The sequence below is a fragment of the Quercus robur genome, chromosome 5 (assembly GCF_932294415.1).
Source record: "Quercus robur chromosome 5, dhQueRobu3.1, whole genome shotgun sequence".
In the NCBI taxonomy this organism is placed as follows: domain Eukaryota; kingdom Viridiplantae; phylum Streptophyta; class Magnoliopsida; order Fagales; family Fagaceae; genus Quercus; species Quercus robur.
Genome location: NC_065538.1, coordinates 67,269,325 through 67,290,430, shown reverse-complemented (window position 1 = coordinate 67,290,430; position 21,106 = coordinate 67,269,325). Strand labels below are relative to the sequence as shown.

At 33.7% G+C, this 21,106-nt stretch overlaps 1 protein-coding gene across 1 annotated transcript; it reads left to right on the top strand.

Annotated features, from left to right (window-relative positions):
• The first annotated feature begins 7,452 nt into the window (after positions 1–7,452).
• Positions 7,453–9,901, top strand: LOC126726770 (patellin-4). The gene is made up of 5 exons (XM_050432119.1): positions 7,453–7,590; positions 7,678–8,599; positions 8,792–8,916; positions 9,007–9,154; positions 9,373–9,901. Exons 2-5 carry the CDS (start codon positions 7,697–7,699, stop codon positions 9,622–9,624), a joined length of 1,428 nt encoding a protein of 475 aa, XP_050288076.1. The 5' UTR covers positions 7,453–7,590; positions 7,678–7,696; the 3' UTR covers positions 9,625–9,901.
• The last annotated feature ends 11,205 nt before the right edge of the window (positions 9,902–21,106 follow it).

Here is a 21,106-nt window from a genome sequence, read left to right as displayed (position 1 = left end):
ATATATTCAATTTATAATTAACATGACACTTTTGATTTTTATTTTTTATTTTAAAAGCATTATTTTTCTTAAATTAATGAAATGTTGAAGTGACACAAATCTTAGCGGCCGTTTGGTACATGTGTTTAAACATATGTTTTCAGTTTTTAAATAATATTACATGTATTTTTATACACTTTTTCACTCATACATATTTCTAAAAAATACAAACAATATTACTAGAATAACGTTATTAAACAATCCTTTAACTATGCACAGTAAATACCCTAAAAACTCTAGAACTTTATGCTTCTATGTCCAACAAGGGCACACAGAGCAGAGCTAGGGATAAGAGAGATGGGCCTTCCACTCAAGAAATATAAAAGACAACCAATGGGCCACAAAGTTAGCCTTTTGCAAAACATGGCTCACACGTCAAAAAAGGAAAAGAATATGTTGGGCCCTCCCCTTCAGCCTTCAAAAATCTGACTGCCAAAGAGCAGCAACAGTTTCGGACCAACAGATGAATCACCTGAATCAATGATAATATCTGTCATTTTCTGACTAGCTTCTTCCTTAACAACAGACAGCTAGAGTTACTTATAAAGGTCTCATTGCCATGTCAAAATTTATCTTGATCGCTTTTTTTGAGAATGAGAATGACTTGATCCCATGTGTGGTACACTTGAATTGTGATTATTGTCGAATAAGAGATTTGCATTTTTATCTCTACTTATATAAAAAAATCAATTGGTATCTTAATTTGAATATATCATCAGGATCGAATGCAATAGATTAAAACTATCTAAAAAAAATTGTGACCATCGTGTTAGGCTGTTAGTAACATTACTATCCTTTTATTTCTTTCTCCTTTTTTTTTTTTTCAACTTTGATAATTAGGAGGAATTCGTGACTTTTTAAATAATGAAGGTTAACTACAAGAGAATTACCCTTTTTTTTTTCCTCTCTTTTTTTTTTTTTTTTTTTTTGATAAGAAGATTCAGATATCTTATAAAACTTCAGAAGCATTACAAGCAATATCCTGAGAACATGCGTCCTCAATCAAGTTTGGAGTTTCCTCCAACCATACAACAAAATCACCCACATATTTTGCATGTTGGGCTAGGATGTGGGCTGGCCTGTTGCCTTCCCTTTTAACATGACAGAAAGAAACAAAACGAAAATTATCTAAATGGGCCAAGATGTTGTCTGTGATTGTTTCGATAGAGGCAGGGGCCTCTGATATTCCAGTTAGGATATTCTTAAGTGTGCTGGAGTCGGTCTCAAAATACACCTCTCTAAACCCTGCCTCCCCTGCAAACTGGACTGCAACTTCCATAGCCTTCGCCTCTGCTTCCAGCGCTTCCAGGTTGGCAGGGACTCTCTTGCTCATAGCAGCCAAGACCAAGCCTTGCGAGTCCCTTAGCACCAGGCCCGGCCCATAGCCCGAAGGTCTTTGAATATTGCAGCGTCAACATTCATTTTGTATCGAGGTGGTTCTGGAGGAAGCCACCTGACATGCCGCTCTGGACCAGATAGAAACACCCTTCCGTTTGCGCCCCTGAACTCCTCCACTATAGCAACTGAGCTCCTGGCCAGAGTTTTACCTGACCGGCTCACACCCCCGTTACGAACGGTGTTCCTGTCCTTCCAAATTTCCCAGCACATGGAGATGGTTTTTTCCATTAAGTCTGAGGACGTCGGGCTATGTTTCACAAGTTGCCATATTACATCAATGAAATCCCATCCTTTATCAATAGAGAAAGGGAGAGCCGTTTTACTGTTGCTCCAAGCATCTTTCGCTTGATCACAGAACCAAAAGAGATGAGTGCTGGTTTCGGCTTCCTTCCCGCAATGGTTGCACGTCTCATCTTTTGTGATTTGCCTCTTCTTCAGGTTGGCTTTGATGGCTAAGGCACCTCAGCAGGCTCTCCATGCAAAACTCCGGATTTTGTTAGGAAGATGCAGGTTCCAGATTCGTTTCCAGAGGTTCTTCATCTCCGATGTATCAGAGCATTCTTCCTTGTTGGAATTCTCCATTGCACGGATGCTGTGATAGGCGCTGCTAACCGAAAATTTCCCATTTCTTGAACCCCCCCAGACCACTCTATCCGCTTGCAACCGTTGGCTGAGAGGGATGCTCAACACCAGGTCTGCTTCCATAGGATTAAAGAGGTGCTTAACAACAGCCACGTTCCATTCTCCACGATCTTCCACAATGAGGTCACAAACCTTTGCGTTAGCCCACTGGACCTGAGCGGGAGAGAGGATCCTCGGGTAAGACAAGGATGGCAGCCATTCATCAGTCCAGATTTGAATGCTTCTGCCATTACCCACCCTCCACCTAACCCTCTTCTTAACCACAGATTGGGCAGACATTATGCTTTGCCATGCAAAAGACGGGCGATGACCAATGGAAGCCTCAGTAAAATCACAATCCGGGAAATACTTCGCTTTGAAAACCCTTGAGAAAAGAGATTGGGTGTTGGACAGCAACCTCCACCCTTGTTTCGCTAAGAGAGCCTTATTGAAGCTCTTCAAGTCCCTAAAGCCCATCCCCCCATTTTCCTTTGATTGGCATAGCCGCTCCCAACTAACCCAGGCCAGCTTCTTCTCATTTTTTCTTTGGCCCCACCAAAACTGTCTTGTCATGCTGGTAAGGTCATCACAAAGGATATCCGGGAGCTTAAAACAGCTCATAGTATAGGACGGGACCGCTTGGGCCACGGTCTTGATAAGAACCTCTTTGCCGGCAGCCGAGAGGAGTTTCTCTTTCCAGCCCGACAGTTTGTTAGCTACCTTGGACTTCAATTGAGCAAAGGAATTGGATTTTGATCTTCCAATTAGGGAGGGGAGACCTAGGTATGTTTCATGTTGCTTAATCACTTGAGCGCCAAACATAGTTTTGATCTTTGTTTGCACTTCTCCTCTTGTATTTCTACTAAAGAAGAGGGAGGTTTTCTGATTATTTAGTAGCTGCCCCGAAGAAGCTTCATACACTTTGAGAATTCTTAGGATTTCCACTCCCTCCGCTTCGGTTGCTTTCCCAAAAATGATACTGTCGTCCGCAAAAAAGAGATGGGAGATTTTTGGCCCTCTTCTACAAACGGATATCCCACTAAGGCTCTTTCTTTGCACAGCCTTGTGTAGCATTGCCGAAAGGCCTTCCGCACAAATAAGGAAGAGGTAAGGAGACAATGGGTTCCCTTGGCGTAAACCCCTTGACGGGATGATGTGGCCTCGAGGGATTCCGTTAATTTTGATGGCATAAGAGACCGAGCAGATGCACTTCATGATCAGTGCTACCCATTTCTCCGCAAAACCCATTTTCAGCATTATCCGTTCCAGGCAGCCCCATTCGACCCTATCGTAGGCCTTGCTCATGTCCAGTTTCAATGCCATCTCCCCCACCTTGCCCTTCCTTCTCTGGCTGATATGATACATTGTCTCCGCCGCCACCAACACGTTGTCTGTAATGAGCCTTTCAGCCACAAAGGCACTTTGATTCTCACACACTAGCTTAGGTAAAATCTGTTTAAGCCTGTTGGCAATAGACTTGGATGCAAGTTTATACACAACGTTACATAGACTAATAGGACGAAAATCTGTCACCCTTTGTGGTTCTTTTACTTTTGGAATTAAAACAATGTGTGTTTCATTGAAGTGCAGGGGAATAATGCCTAAGTTTAGAAAATCTAAAACAGATTTAACTACTACAGGGCGTACCTTAGACCAGAATTTCTGGTAAAAAATTGGGGGCATCCCGTCTGGGCCCGGAGCGGAGGTGGGGTACATGTGTTTTAGAGCAGAGTCCACTTCTGCCGCCTGAAAGTCCCTAGTGAGCAAAACGTTCATTGGCTCCGTCACCTTTCCTTGAATAGCATGGATAAGTTCCTCACTCACCACTGGGTTGGACGTAGTAAATAGGCTCCCAAAATAGTCCACAAAGGAGTTTTCAATACCCTCATCTTCACTTTGCCAGTTCCCAGAATTATCCATCACACCTAGGATAGTGTTCCGGTTATATCTGCTTGAAGCCTTAGTATGGAAAAAAGACGTGTTTTTATCCCCGTGTTTCAGCCAGCAAATTCTGGACCTTTGGCGCCACATGATTTCCTCCGTATCCAATAAAGTGTTTATCTCTGTTCTAGTGCACTCTATCTCCTTCAGTGTAACAGAGGACCCCCTCATACCTTCCAACCCCTCCAATCTAGCTTGCAGCATCGCTAGCTTTTTCCCCACATGCCCAAAGGAGTTATTGTTCCAGGCGGACAAGGAGCGCCTACATTCCTCTAGACAGGAAGAAAGAGGAGAAATGGGCACCATGTGCAAACCTCTGTCCCAAGCCTCTTCGATCACTCCGACACAAGCTTCATCTTTCAGCCACATTTCTTCGAAGCGGAACATTTTCTTACGACGCCCACCCTTTCTTTTCTGCTGAATATCCTTGAGAATTAGAATACAGTGATCAGAGGATGAATTTGGTTTATGGTGGAGTTGCATTTTCGGAAACCTGGCTGCCCAATTTGTAGAGACTAGAGCTCTGTCAAGCCGCTCCCTAACCCAACCTCTGCTGCCCAATCGTCTACTCCATGTAAAGTCTTGGCCTGTATACCCCATGTCACGAAGGTTACTCGTGTTAATTGCATCACAGAAGGCTTCCATTTTTTTCCTCTCTTTTATTTCTCCTTGTGGGGGCAAGTATCGTGGTATTATTCTCACCACCCCTTTTGTTTTTTGCTAAGTTATTATTCCAATCACTCATGCACATAAATAAGGAAGTGACACATGGGCATCACATGGTTACCCTCTCTACTTTTGTTCTCAAATAGCCCAAATCTCATGCATCTCAATTCTAATTTGTTTGACAAACCGATTGTACAATTCACATATATTGTATCACATTTCAGCAACGATTCGACGAGTAAGCATCATTTACATTTATTGATAAAATAATTCTTTACATTATAACTATCAGCTAAAATTCACTTTGTCCTCTTATGCCTCTAATGATTGACAAAATTTAGAGTCTTACACCCTTTTAATAATATTTTATTATAATACTAAATAACTATTGGCTGTGCTCCAGTACAAATCAAATAATAAAAATTTCATAAAAGGTAGTAAAAAATTATTTTACACCATAAACATATATTCGCTTAAGAATCTACAATATGTATTTAAAGTCTTTAGACAAATCTACCACATGTAGCTGTGACTTGGACAACTAACCATTGGCTTGTAGGACAAAGTCAAATAGGGTGCTACAACTACAAGCCTACAATACATGTTTTATTAATGATGCCATGCCAAACAAAAATAAAAGTACCATAACAACTAAAGCTACGACTTGTTCATGGGTAAATTGTGAATGATAAAGTAAAGGTAGTAGTCTATAATTCTGTCACTTACAACTTGTCACGTAGATAAGTTGTGACAAAGTTAGTGTCTGTTTGAGAACAATTTATTTTAATTTTAATTGAAAATTTTTTTTTCTATAAATGTGATAAGTATAATTGTACTTAAAAAAAGAAAAAGAAAAATTGAAGTTTTAAAAAACGGTATATATAAATTAAAAAAACAAAAAACTAGATTATAAGTTAGTCCCAAACACTCACCCAACAACAAGCTATTAGAAAATGAGAGGAAGTGTAAGCATGAAATTTTGCTGAGCTTCATGAGGTGCACTAATAATTGGGACCTATAGAAATTGCCTATCTTCTTCTTATCATTATTTTTCTAAGTAGTTAAAGGCGAGCACATAACAACATGCTTTCCCACTAGGAAGTCTTTGTTTTGTAACAAAAAGTCTCTTTGGCTACAACATGACAGTGCATTTCAGAGAAATTGATCAAATTCTAACATGTTTTTTTTTTTCTTCCTTAAGTAAAGAGATGCATCAATAAAACTTATATCTATTCTTCTCAAGCGTTAGGGCTTGTTAGACTGGGCTGTCCACATGAATGACCACCCGCCAACTCAAATGCTAACGGATATTTAGAGGGTATTAGAGGATGATTCTCAAATAAAAAAAGTGTATGCAAAGTTATATTAGCAACGATATTATTAATTTGTTTTGAGGAGCAAAGTTATGAGATTTCCAATGGTGAAAACAGGCATAGTATTCCCATCCAAAAACAAACAATAATATTATTTTATGTAGTTATTGGACATAGTTAAGGGTCATCGGAACACTACCTATGGATCTGTTTGAATTGAGTTTATTTTTGTTGAAACTGAAAACTGAAACTGAAAACACTATAGCAAAATAATTTTTAAATGTATAAATAGTGCCGTGGGATCCATTTTAATATTTTTTAATGTGTAAACAGTATATGCACAGTGCGTAAATAGTGCATACACTATTTATTTGTCTCTCAAAGTCAACAAATGTGGAAAAAAAAAGAAAAAAAAAAAGGAGAAAATGCGCTTTGAAAACACAGACGCTGGATTAATTGCTATCCAAACCCATACTATATATATTCTATTTAATTTTTTTTTTTTTTTGAGAAACCTATTTAATTACTTTTTTTTGAGGGGATATTTAATTACTTATTAAAAGCAAATCATGAGAATAAATTATTCTAATTTTGCTAATACAATATAAACTTTTAATGATGAAGACAGATACGGAAAATGTAAGCTAATGACCTTTAGAAAGTTTTAAGATTAGCATCTAGCTGTTTCTCAAAAAAAATATGAAGAAAAAAGATTAGCATCTAGCTGTTTCTCAAAAAAAATATGAAGAAAAAAGATTAGCATCTAGCTGTCTATAATAACAGTGGCAAATTAACAATTTTTTTTAAGGAATGTTTTTTTTTTTTTTTTGATAAAAAGATAGTAACCTAAGAAAAATTAAATTAATAAAAGCTAAACACAGAAAATTAGTAATTTTTTTTTTTTTTGAGAAGGCAGACAATTAGTAATTAATCATTAAGGACATAGCGACATTTGATTGGCCAAACTCAGACAGACAGAATATTCCAACTTGTTATACCTTTCTTAACCTTGACCGGTAGAAGAGGATAGTGCTAGATAAAATAGCACAATTTGTGTCATAACTCACTCACATGGTGAATTTAAGCGATAAGAGTGTTTTCACATGAGCACGTGACCGTGTTTAAGTGATAACCAATGATTGTGACACAAATTATGTCATTTTATATTGTACAAGCACTACTCCCAATATAACCCAAATATATTAGTATCAAAGTTCATTGACTGAGCATCAGGAACGCCTCTTTCTCTCTCTACTCAACAACAATCAACATCAGATGTGGGCCCAAAACGATTCTCCCACGCCAAAATTTGCTGGCTTCCAGGCTGGCAAAACCCTCGGGAAAAAGAATCCCCAACGGCTCTCCTCGGTGGCTCCAGGTATGTGACCGTTGGTGGGGTCCTCTCTCTCCTTTTGAATTTTTCAAAAATATATATAACCGTTGGCACCTTCCTAACGCTTTAAGCCTATAACTCTCCAAGCAAAATCTCTCTCTCTCTCACACACACACACACACAGTCACACACACACACACACACACACACACACACACACTAAAACATAGAAAAATTTAGAGCAAATTCATCAGGAGCTAATACAGCTTGCAAACTCAGGTGGGTTTTTTTTTTTTTTCCTTTCATTTTTTGTTTGGAATTCTGGGCTTGTCTTACATTTTTCTTTGCTATTGTTTTATGTTTCAGTTTGATACTATTAGCAACCATGACTGTTGAGGTTGTTAAGGCTGAGGAAACCCAGGTGGCTGAGGTTGTTGTTGGTGCTGTTGAAGAGACCAAGAAGGTTACCAATGAGAGTGAACAAGTTGTTGAAGTAGGTGAGAAAGTGAAGGAATTGGATGATGAATCCAAGCCCAAAATAATTGAGAAGAGCTCGTCTTATAAGGAAGAGAGCAACTTCCTCTCTGATCTAAAAGAGTTTGAGAGGAAGGCTTTGAATGATCTGAAAGCTAAACTCGAAGAAGCCATCCTCGGAAACAACATATACAAGAAAGAGGAGCCAAAAAAGACTGAGGAAGAAGCAAAAGAAGGTGAAGAGAAGGAAAAGGAAGAAGAAATTGTTGCTCAAGAATGCGAGGAAGAAAAAGTGGACACAGATATCTCAATTTGGGGAGTGCCCCTTTTGCCAAGTAAAGGCACAGAAGGTACCGATGTAGTCCTCTTGAAGTTCTTGAGGGCTAGGGAGTTTAAAGTCAATGATGCCTTTGAGATGCTCAAGAAAACCCTTCAATGGAGGAAGGAGGCCAACATCGATTCGATCTTGGACGAGGAAATTAGCCCGGATCTAAGCTCGGCTGCTTACATGAATGGAGTTGATAGTAAAGGCCATCCAGTTTGCTATAACATTTTCGGGGTGTTTGAGAGTGAGGAGCTTTATCAAAAGGCATTTGGGAACGAGGAGAAGCGCAAGCAGTTCCTGAGATGGAGGTGCCAGTTGATGGAGAAGGGTATTCAAAAGCTTGATTTGAGTCCTGGCGGTGCCTCTTCCTTGATCCAAGTCAATGACCTCAAGAACTCACCCGGACCCGTCAAGAAGGAGCTTCGGATGGCCACAAATCAAGCTATTCAGCTTTTGCAAGACAATTATCCCGAACTTGTTGCAAAAAATGTAAGTCCCATCTCATTTTATAATGATTGACTTAAAAGCTTAATCGGTTAAGAAATGATAAATTCAACGAGACATGGTTCAAACTTAGACCAATTGTTTGTAAACGGTGATATTTTTTTTTTTTCATTTAACCATATTTCTAAAAGTTTGTGTCTACAGTTCGGAGTAATTGATAATGATTTTGGGATGCAGATATTCATAAATGTTCCTTTCTGGTACTATGCTCTCAATGCTCTTATATCTCCTTTCTTAACCCAAAGAAGCAAGAGCAAATTCGTTGTTGCTCGCCCAGCCAAGGTCACTGAAACCCTTCTCAAGTAAGAATTAATTACCTTCTTTCCTCGATTCATACTCAAATATGCCTACCATAATATTAGAAGGTGACAAATTCTTTTTTATACGTGCAGGTACATCCCGGTAGAGGAGATCCCTGTTCACTACGGTGGCTTCAAGAGAGAGAACGATTTTGAGTTCTACGGCAAAGAGGGTGGTTCGGTTTCAGAACTTATCATCAAGGCTGGATCGACCAATACCATTGAGATACCAGCATTCGAGGTACCCCAATAGTTCTTCTTGAACATTGATGTTAACAACTTTACTTGCCGCGATCAACAAGTCTAAAAACACGACAAATTTCATGATGTTATGTGCTAATTAGAGTACAATAAAAGTAATGTCAGTAATAATATAAGTGAAAGTAATATTCCATTAAAAAAGTTGTGAAATTTGTTGCGCGTATATAGCAATTGTTGATATGATTTGATGGTTGGCAGGTTGGAAGCACATTGGTCTGGGACTTGGCTGTTTTGGGTTGGGAAGTGAAGTACAAGGAGGAATTTGTTCCAACCGATGAGGGATCTTATACCATCATTGTTCAGAAAGGAAAGAAGATGGGTTCCCAGGAAGGACCTATTCGCAACACTTTCAGAACCAATGAACCTGGAAAACTTGTCCTTACAATAGAGAACTTGTCGAGCAGGAAGAAGAGAGTTCTGTATCGGCACACTGCCAATAAGAGCTGCTAGATTGTCTTGGAATGATTGTGTAGATGAGAGTGAGTGAAGACGGATTAAAAAAAGATGTGGGAGATAACATTCATTGAATCATTGTTAAATTTGTTTATTTTTACATTCTTTTGAACTGGGTTTGAAATTTGGACGAGAGATATAGTGGGAGAGTTGATTCTTTGTGCGGAATTAATTTTTACCCTGTAATTTTATTTTTTCTATTTTGCTGTGGTGAGAGTCAAAGATATTGTTTTTATAAGAAATTTTTAGATACTGATATAGTTTTCTGAAGTTATTTATTTCTTAGTACGATTTTTTGTCAAAATTTTGACGCAGGCATGTAAGGGAATCGGCCCAAGAACTGGCAACAAACACCCAGAACCGTAAATGGCCCATTAGATCAAAACGAAGCGAAATCCTTCACATTGTGAGGATTTTTTTCTACGTCAAGCTCAAAGTTTATGAACATATCCTCACTAAGTCATTCCCACATATTTCATAGAATGTTTTGGAAATAATGCATGCGTCTGGCTGCAAGCGTCTTTGTAGGCAAAAAACATTTGTGCAATGACATGGGAAGGTTTTTTGGCAGACCAGATGTGGTCCCAAAATTGCTTCATCCTGTGAGCATTGGAGGCAGATTGTGATTCCATTTTGTAAGCACATTTCACATGATTTCACAGCATATCTCTTTTCTTAACATGATTTCGTTGTTGGATTTCATGTTTCTTATGTTCTTAACATGTATATCAAATTTCATTTATTATTTGATTAATAAACTTACTTTTTATACACAATTTTAGATCACAAAAACTTAAAATCTTAACATTTATTTGATGACATAGCAATATTTCATCTTCTTGAAATTTTGCAAGCAATTTTTGTTCGATTTGAACAATTAGAACAGTCAAAGAACTGAGAAATGGACCGATTCTTCTTCTTCTTTCTTTCTTTTTTTTTTTTTTTTTTCAAATCTTAACCAGATTTTTTATCAGTTATTCCGGCTTTGAACCAGTCTGGTCTGGTTCTCAGTTCAACCGATTGAATAGGCTAGTATGGTCTGATTTTTAAAAATAGTGTATTAGGCCACTGGCTTTTGGATTTGGCGGTAGGAATCAGTTGAATGAGATAATCTTGTAGGTTCTAGGATCCACCTGTCTTACTAAATTCTTGTCGTCTCCTCAATCCAATTCAAGAATGCAAGGAAATGCTTGGGCTTAAGTACTCAGTTGAGGCGTGCTTATAACTAAAAGCAGGCTTTGTTTAGAGAGCAACGTCTTTAGAGAGCAACGTCTTTCGACTCTTTACCACTTTCACCCCATCAAAATTGTCTTTCCATAGCCATTAATTCAAAATACAGGTTCACTAGAAACAACTCATAGGATCTCGTGTCCTGTTTGTCTAATGATCACATGATAATGGTTTTGATTTTTTTTTTTTTTTGAAAAGGTTTTTGCAAACAATATACATATATATATATATATATATATATATATACACACACACACATACATGTGAGTAATTATTTACATATAATTAGCATGTGAGACAGAGCATAAAGGTATACTTTACAATAGCATGAGAGTACTTATTTGCTATATAGCTAGCTAGCATGTGAGTACATTCTTTCAAATAATGTGTACATGAAATATAAAGCATTGTGTACTCTTTTTTAAGGTTTGGAAAGTAAATGTATAGACATTACATTCTTAGTAATTTGTGAAAAAAAAAATGTCCACACATAAAAAATTTGTGTACATTTTAAATACATAATTATGTACATTTTTTTTTTTGAAAAATTGTGTACCTTGCATATACAAATTGTATAACATTCTTTCAAAAATTGTGTTATTGAATATATGAAATTTTGGACCTTCTTTGAAGGTGTGGATATTGAATGTACAAACCTTATACTCTTAGTTATTTGTAGAGAAAAATGTCAACACATAATAATTGTGTATATTGAAAATACAAAATTATATACATTCTTTGAAGGTTTGAGCTATTGAATATATATACTTTACAAACTAAGTAATTTGTAAAGAAAATATCCACATGCCAAAAAATTATGTATTTTGAATAAACTGAATTGTGTATATTATTTTAAAAATTGTGTAAATTAAATATACAGAATTTTGTACATTCTTTGATTTTTTTTTTACATTGAAAATACAAAATAATGTATATTCTTTAAAAATGGTGTAGGTTGAATATATATACTTTTGTACTTTCTTTGAATTTTTGGATATTGAAAGTACAAACCTTACACTCTATTATGATGAAAATAATGCAAACCCAAGTGCATATTATTTGCAAGTAATAATATCTGAGTGAGACCAAGACCAATTTACATGGAATGATTGACACTAATGTGAAAACTTATATTATTAAGCAAAAAATGCAAATAGTTTTTTATTTTTATTTTTATTTTTATTTTTACCCAAAGAAGGATCAAGATAATATAAAAATTAAAATTGAAAATAGCAAAATAAATTTGAGAGAAATTAGTGAATAAAATCACTAGGGATTCGAAGATCCACCTAATATTTTAACTCAATTAGGGTAGAGAGCCAACTCGTCTAATCGGAAGATAAAACAGTTAAGTAGTCAAACAACGTGTAAAGTGGATTGAATATGAGTGATCAAGCAAGTAATTCAATTGGCTTTTTATAGGGGAGATTAAGCATTTAACATATTCTCAAATCACAATGAATCAAGGAGTTCAAACATTTGATATATATAAAAATCATATTAAATCTTAAAAACTTGTCAACGTGCAATGATTTAAAATATTAAAATCAATCTCAAAATTCAATTATCAATCCATAACAAGCACATAGATAATCCCAAGAAAATATGATAAAAATATTATGTTTCACCTCTGAGCTTGGCTAGAAATTTAGCCACCCATAGTTATGCAAAATAAATCCATAAAAAGAATGCTACACTTCTAAAAGAAATAAAACAAAATATGAAAACGTTCTAGGGCTTTCTCTCATCTATAACCTCAGCCTTCTCTAAAAGAAAAAGAGAGGATCTCTCAAATTTAAGATGTAAATCCCTTAATTTTCAGAATTTTTTCTACTGTCAGCTTCTAGCCCATGTTTGACCTCTAAAATGATATTTACGTATTTGTGATAAAATAAAAAGTTGTAGATATTCAAAACTTCTTTCAAATGGCCGCAAGAATTAGGTCAATTGGACATCTGTGTAAAACATTATAGTAAACTTACGAAGATAGCCCAGGAAGTTTCCATATCAAGAATTTTCTAATTTTAGCTTGAATGAATTTCTTTCATCTTATTTTTTTTATTCTCACACGTTTTTTACTTATTTAATACTTCGAAAACCATGCCTCAATTAATCTTGACCTTTGGATTCTCTTGGTTGTATGTCTACTTGATTAGATGATTAGTTTTAATCTTCTATAAGGGAAAACTACACGTAATGAGTATAATTCAAAGAAGCCTTTCAAACTTACACATTTAATTGATGTGATATTGCATAGCAAAACTAAGATAATAGTGTGATTTTAAACAATTATCATGCTCTAAAAAAAAAATTTGAAGAAAAAGGTCCACATACTGAAAAAAAATTTATATTCGTTGAATAAATGAGATTGTGTACATTATTTGAAAAATTGTGTACGTTGAATAGGCAGAATTTCTACATTATTTGAAAATTTGTGTACCTTGAATAGGTAGAATCGTGTACATTATTTGAAAAATTGCATATATTGAATATACAGAATTGTGTATATTCTTTGAAAATATTTGTACTTTGAATATATAGAATTGTGTACGTTATTCTTAAAAAAATGCATACATTAAACATATAAAATAGTGTATATTCTTTAAAATTTTCGTACATTGTTTATTCACTGTGTACATTCTTTCAAAAAATATTGTACGTAAATGTACAAAATTGTGTATATTTTTTGAAAATTTGTTATATTAAATATACAAAATTATATACATTCCTTGAAAATTGTGTACGTGGAATATACAGAATTGTGTACATTTTTTGAAAGTTTGCATATTGATTGTACAAACCTTACACTCTTAATAGTGTATGAAAAAAATGTTCACATATCAAAAAGTTGAGTATGTTGAATACATAGAATTATATACATTATTCTAAAAATTGTGTATATAGAATATATAGAATTATATACATTGAATATTAAGATTTATGTATATTAAACATACACATTTTTTTTTAAATGTACATAATTATGAATATAGAAAATTATTTGCATTCTATGATTTTGTAAGATGAATATACAAAATTGTGTATATTTTTTGAAAAATTGTATACGTTTAGTATAAAGAACTTTGTACATTTTTTGAAAAAAATTGTATGTTGAATATATTGAAAAATTGTGTAAATACATTGAAAAATTGTGTACTTTAAATATACTAAATTTTGTACTTTTAAAAAAAAAAAATTATACACATTGAATATATAGAATTGTGTACATTCTTTGATGGCTTAAATATTAAATGTATCGACCTTACACTTGTAGTAATTTGTGGAAAAAAATTCCCCCACATAAAAAATTATGCACGTTGAATATATATAATTGTGTACATTCTCTAAAAAATTGTGTACATTGGATATACAAAATTATATACATTCTTTGAAAAATTGTGTACGTTGAAGATATAAAATTGTGTATATTTATATAGAATTGTGATAATTCTTTGAAAAATGTGTACTTAAAAAAAATTGTATGTTGAATATATTGAATTGTGTATATTCTTTCAAGGTTTGGATATTGAATGTACAAACTTTACACTCCCAGTAATTTGTGAAGAAAATTGTTCATACATTACCACTTCACTTGATCTACTCTCCTGACACCGGATCTAGCTCTTTTATATCTCAATAACACTATCATTATGATGCCTTCTAATATGCTTTGATGCTCCTTGACTCTAGTATACTCCATCTCTGACTCTCTTGTTATGTATCTCTAAGACCTTCTCTCTCAAGGATGGAACTGTTCTTCACCCCCCCCCCCCCTCAATATTTTTAATAAGAATACTAGTATATGTATTTTTTTTTTTAATCTAAGAGCATGTGAATATGTTATTGAATTGAAAACTCTAATTATAAGAGCATGTGAGCATGTTATTGAATTTGAAAACCCCAATCATGCAAAGACTAAGAACAACCTAGATCTAATGTGCTAATCAAACAAGAGCATGTGAAAAACCTAGAAACTAAACATACTTGAATCTAAAAAGCTAGGGCATAAAAATAAAGATGAGGGTTAGAAACCTTACTTGCATGCACAACACTCCAAAGCTCCTCAAGTTAGGTAGCACCTTAAGTGGGAGAAGAAATTTTAACTTTTTGAAGTTTTAGAGGGATTTCGGTTTTTTTTCCCCGTTTTCTTTAACTAATCGTGAATGGGGGTACTCATACTAAGAGTGGGGAAGCTAGGGTTGTGTCTCTAGGTAATGTGGGACTAGGGAAAATTAAGTTTTTTGAGCAAAAAACATGGGAATCAAGGTAAACTTGTGCATAGGGCTGTACATGGTGCGGTGCGACTGGTTTTAGGGGGATATTTTTGCATTGCGCCTGTAGGGGCAGTTTCCCTGCATGTCTGACCGCACCTTAATTGTGGAGGGGTGGAAACCAACCTACACAAGGTGTGGCGCACCATGTCGATTTAGTGCGGTTAGCTCGGTTATTCCTTAATTTTCTCAGGAACCAAAAACAATAAAGTTAACACCCCAAACCACATCTTAATTATTAAAATACCCCAAATATTTTGAAAATTAAAAAAACAAACAAACAAAAAATTCACTATTTTTCTGTCAACTATTCCATTTCAAATCACAAAAAGTCATATAAAAACAAAAAACAAAACACAACCCATAATAGATTAAAAAATCAAAAGAACATAATGCACGTACAAATTTGGTAGAAAGCATAGTAGGAATTGAGTATCAAAACATTCTCTAAAATATTTTAGAGATCTACACGGGGGCATTGGAGAATGATGGCTTCAAGGGGCGGAGGCGGAAGTGGAGGAGGAGGAGGAGAGACATGTTCTCATGCAAGATTTGAGAGAGTGGAAAGGGGGAGAGGCAGATGTGAGAGTGTTTGATCTAATTGAGAATTGAAATATTTAACCTAAACTTAAATGAGTTAAAACGACGTCATTTCAACTTTTTTTATTATTTAAAATTTAATACTAAAAACGATGTAGTTTTGGATCTAATATTAATTTTAATATTGGATTCAAAACGGTGTTGTTTATTATTAGGTTTTTTTTTTTTAAAATTTTTTTAATTTTTTTTAGTAAATTTATAAAGATGCTATACGACATCATTTTAACACATATTAAAAGACCTAGCTTCTTCAGTTCTTATTCCTCCAAGCTTCTCTCTCTCTCTCTCTCTCTCTCTCTCTCATATATATATATATATATATATATATATATAATACTAAATCACACATACATGCACACACATCTATCGGTGTGGTGTGATTCTCGTCGGTGTGTAAAACTCACCACCGCTCGGCACACCTACCGGTGTCGGTACTCGAAAAACTTTTCAGACCATTGCTCTTAAAATCTGTGGTTGAGTCATGGGGGGGGGTGGATCGGTGCGGTGAGGGGTGGTTGCATGGGTATTGGGTAGTGGCTGATCATGCTTACTTGTGTGGGGAGTAAGCTGAACCGAAAAAGGAAGAGAATCTGGAGGTTTTGACCTAATTGCCTATCAGCACTTCCTTTTAAATCCTCCGCATCTTTTCCTGTTTTGCTTCTTCTATTTCCATTTTCAATTTGGATCCCATTTCTTCCAAATTTTAACTTCCTTTCCTAATTTTATTGGTCCTCAAGGTCAGCAAATTAATTACAAATATTTCTAATTAATTATTCAATTAATCAGTCTTTACCTATTCAGTTGGGAAATAATAAATGCTTTAACTTGGATTAAATTCAGTGCATACAACCTTACCATAAATCCTACCCTTATCCAATAGGATTATGACAAATCATCTAATTTAAATTGGACTAAAAATAGACTAATCATAATTAAGAGATCACAATCACCCATGGTCAGATTTTGATTAATGCAAGTACACCTTACCATTGAATTGTTGTTTTGATCGTCGTGACCTTAAGATTTGTTTTATGAAAAGTATTTATAGTCTTTCCTTAGAGAAATGTAATGACGATGATATGGAATGCAATGCAAGTTAGGTCAAATGGAAATTGCAAAATGGGGTGTCTACACAATTAAAAAGAAGATGGAAATTGTTTTAAGATAAGCTGATAAATATTGTTTGTGTGAGAATGCTTTTTTGGGATTGTTCATGTTCTTGACATCTAGGCATTGAGCCTAAAAAATAGATATATTCTTTGTTTTCTAATCATCGCATAGATATTCAAATTATTTAGGGCAAGGATATGATAGTGCATGTGGGGTGAGTGGAATGGATTACAAGCTTTAATTTTGAATGATTGTCCATATGCTTACTACATTCATTTTTTTTGTACATCATTTACAATTTGAATTAGTTGGAGCATCAAAAGAAGTTGTCCATATTAATAGATTTTTCACTAAGTTGATTTTGGTTATTGTACTTTATGCAAGCGTAATGAGCTATTGAAAATTGCCAAAGCTTATGAAATTCCACATTTTATCGATATTGAAGAGCTTGAGACTAGAAGAGGACTTAATTAGATTGGCACTTTATAATGACCTGGAGATACTAATCATTGGGTTCCCACTATAGAACGATTTTAACTTGATAAAAATGTTTAGTACAACATGTGAAGTTTTACTGAAAATCATGGATAGAGGTGATTCTTCACAACGAGTAGAAGTAGAGTTTGCTTATGAGGTATTAATTTCGTTTGAATTTGTCTTCATCTTGCATTTTGTAAATGAAACTATGGGATCACAGAGAAACTTTTTCCAGCTTTGCAAAGCCAATCTTAAGACACTTTAAATGTCATGCATTTACTTTCATTTATTAAAAAATCTAGTCGCAGACCCATGCGATGATTGGGAATAAATAATTGTTTTCAATCGTGGTATAATGTATAATTTGTTTGTTAAATTTTGTGGAAGATAATTTGTTTTTCCTAAAAATTAAACAATTAGTAAAATTATTTTCCATTTATCCATCTTTAAAAATATATCATTTAAAAATTTTGGGTGTGTTTCATTGATATTATACCTTTTTGAGGAGGTCCATATTTTTCTAAATTATATTATGGTACGTTGTATATTTTTTATTTTATTTTTACAACTAAACTCTTTAATTTTCAAATATATTATTCAAATTTCTCTTTATTTTAAACGAGATAATCATGATAAGAAAAACTTTTCACAAAATTACACCTGATATTACTCAAATAGTTGACAGGAATATTCAAATACATAGTAAGATTGTATTTTGATATAAATTCAAATAACTAAGTATTATGTGAAATAAAAATCAAACAAAAGTTATAAGAGGGAGAGAGAATTTTTGTGATGAAGAACTCAAAACACACACTACCAAATCATATTAACTTAAAATAGTTTTATAAAAAAAATATAATGATTTATCAACCCAAAGTAAAGTTGCAAGAAAAAATAAATAATCGAGAGAGAGAGAGAGAGAATAATCACATTTTTTCGAGAGAGACTTGAATTAAATAATTTTGTAGAAAATAAGATGAGAAGAAGAATAGTCAAAATAAAAGATGTATTCAAACCAAATTATCCAAGTTATGCTATGTAATAGAATAATATTATATTCTTATGTACTATCTTTATAATGCAATAAGATAACATTTAATAATCAAAGAAAAGAAAAAGGATAACAAACACAAAACCAAATTGCATCAGTCCAAAGTAGAACTCTAAAAAACACAAAAATTCATTAACATAAAGTAGAGATACAAAAAATAAAAAATACACCAAAAAAAGAAAAAAAATACATGAGATAGAGAGAGAGAGAGAGAGATAGATAAGTAACCTTTTTGTGGGGAAAATATGTATATAATAAGAGAGAATAACAAATTTATAGTAAGAGGATGAGGATAAGGGATAAAAGAAGAATGACATTAAGGTTGAGAGTAGTGGAGAGATGAAAAAGTAAAAGGGAGGGAAAATATTGGAGGAAATGTAACATTAAGGTACACAATTAATTAGAAGAACAAGAGTAAAAAAATAAGAGAGAAATGGTTGGAAATAAGTGGGCAATATGACCGTTAATGTGACTCAATAGAAGCTAGCAACAATACACACACGCACACGCACGCATGCACGCACACGTATTATCCAAAAATATTCAAAGATGATAAATGAGATGACTTGCTACTATAATATCATTTTGTGAGAAACATAATATAGACGTCCCTGATGGTGGAATGGGTTATGATGTGTAAAGTAATTTTTGTTTTCTTTTTTTGAAAAATGCCACATCATTAAACAAATAGCAAGTCACAATTCAATCAAAAATTATTCAAACAAGCCTTAAACGACATCATAATTGGAGTTTAGACACCGGTGTGTGTCCCAATTGAAAAACTTCAACAATTCGGGTTTACCCAAGATTTCCACCTGATTGTAAGGCCAGTGTGAGTTTGGACCCAATTTCAAACCTACCCTGTAGCAAAAATACTCATCGGAGATTTTTGATTTTATATTTTAATTTGGTATATATTACCCATTACTTACCAGTCAATTATTTTGGTATTAATAGGTTATGATGTGTAAAATAATTTTTGTAATTTTTTTAATTAAAAGACTAGTCATTATAGCTACATAAATAACACCATTAATGGTAGTTAACAAAAAGGTTAATATTGCTATTTTTTAAAACTTAAGGGATCAATAATGTTTACTTGAAACTTGAGGGATAAATGGCGCTCGCAAGGTAAACTTAAAGGATCAATAGTGTAGTTTCGCCTATATTAATAATGTCGCACCCCACATTGTTGATTGCTCACTAGTTCATGATCAGTTACATATGGAAAAAAATTAGTTAATGTCACATAATGAGAACTAATAACTTTATAATTAGTGATTATTCATAGATCGTAAACTTGAACTATTTTAACATTAGCTTAAAACTTTAGTGTTTTTTGTTTGTCTATTTGTCCTCAAATTAATGGTTTTTTTTATTTGCTTTTAATTTTGACTTTGGATTTTTTTTTTCCTTGTATTCTATTTTACTTAGCTAGCAACAATAATTGGGGCTTAACAACAATAATTAGTCTAAGCAATAATAATTATTGCAAATTTCGCTACTAGTTTGAATTTTCATGAACATTTTTTTCATTCATACTTCGGCTCCCTCAATTAAAATTCTGTCTCTATTTGTGGGTAGAGATTTATTTTGAAGGAGTAATGGATTTGCTACAGCCTACAAAAGATCTTACAGAAACAATGTTTGTCATGTAGAGATCGTCATTATTTTCTTTTTGAGAATCCGTGTAGATCATCATTTGACTAAAAGCTTAGACAATGAAAACTTTGAATACAAATGCAAGAATGCTTTAAAGCTAGGTGTGTTAAGAGGAAAAAAAAATGAAGACAACTTTGAATAACTCGGAAAAATTTATGTATAATTCATATTTCTGTATAGTAGCAAGCCAAAAAAAAAAGGTTAAAGAAAAAGAAAATGGTTGACTTATCTATTTTCTTAATTGAATTTTCTTCTAGATTTGGAGAAAAAGAGGCTCACGTAAGAAGAATAGTTTATAGCCGCCTCATTTATTGAACATTTACATATATGGGATGGCATTTTCAAACTGCTTACCGTTTTCTTGTCAACGGTCAGTGGTTTTGAATTTTCGTTTCACACAAAAAAATTTACATACTTCCCTACAAACTCACCTCATTTTGACACCCATCTGCCATCACAAGATATTTGAAAAAAAAGAAAAAAAAAGAAAGAAAAGAAAAACAGCTTGTGTCGCCAGACTTTCCCTTTCCATATATATATATATATATATATATAAAAGCATCAAATCCATACATGGATGAGATTTCAAAACTGCAAACAGTTGACTAGATAAAATCATACAATAACGTTGAAAAAAATAATGATATATATTACAATGACGGAGTCAGAACTTTGAGTAAGGGGGCGATTTTACTATTGTAAGTTATGTGTGGCGGTCTCAACCTTTACTCTGCTACTACATAGCTGCTGAGATTTTTTTTTTTTTTTTGTGGGTAAGAAGATTTTTTTTTTTTTTTTTTTTAATTAGAATTTTTTAAAGGGTAGGGATATTTATTTATTTTAAATAAAATTGGTTAATTAAGCTTAGTTTTTTTTTAATAGTTTTATTATTGGTAATTTTTGTTGTTGAGCTTATTTATTTATTTATTTTTTGGGCTTGTATATTTTGTTTTAAATATTAGATCTATAAATTTTTTTATAGTCACTAAAATGAGGAAAATACTAGAGTTACAAACTTTTTTATTTTTTATTTTTTATAAATTATTGATGTCATAAGTGGTTATTAGTAAGTAAA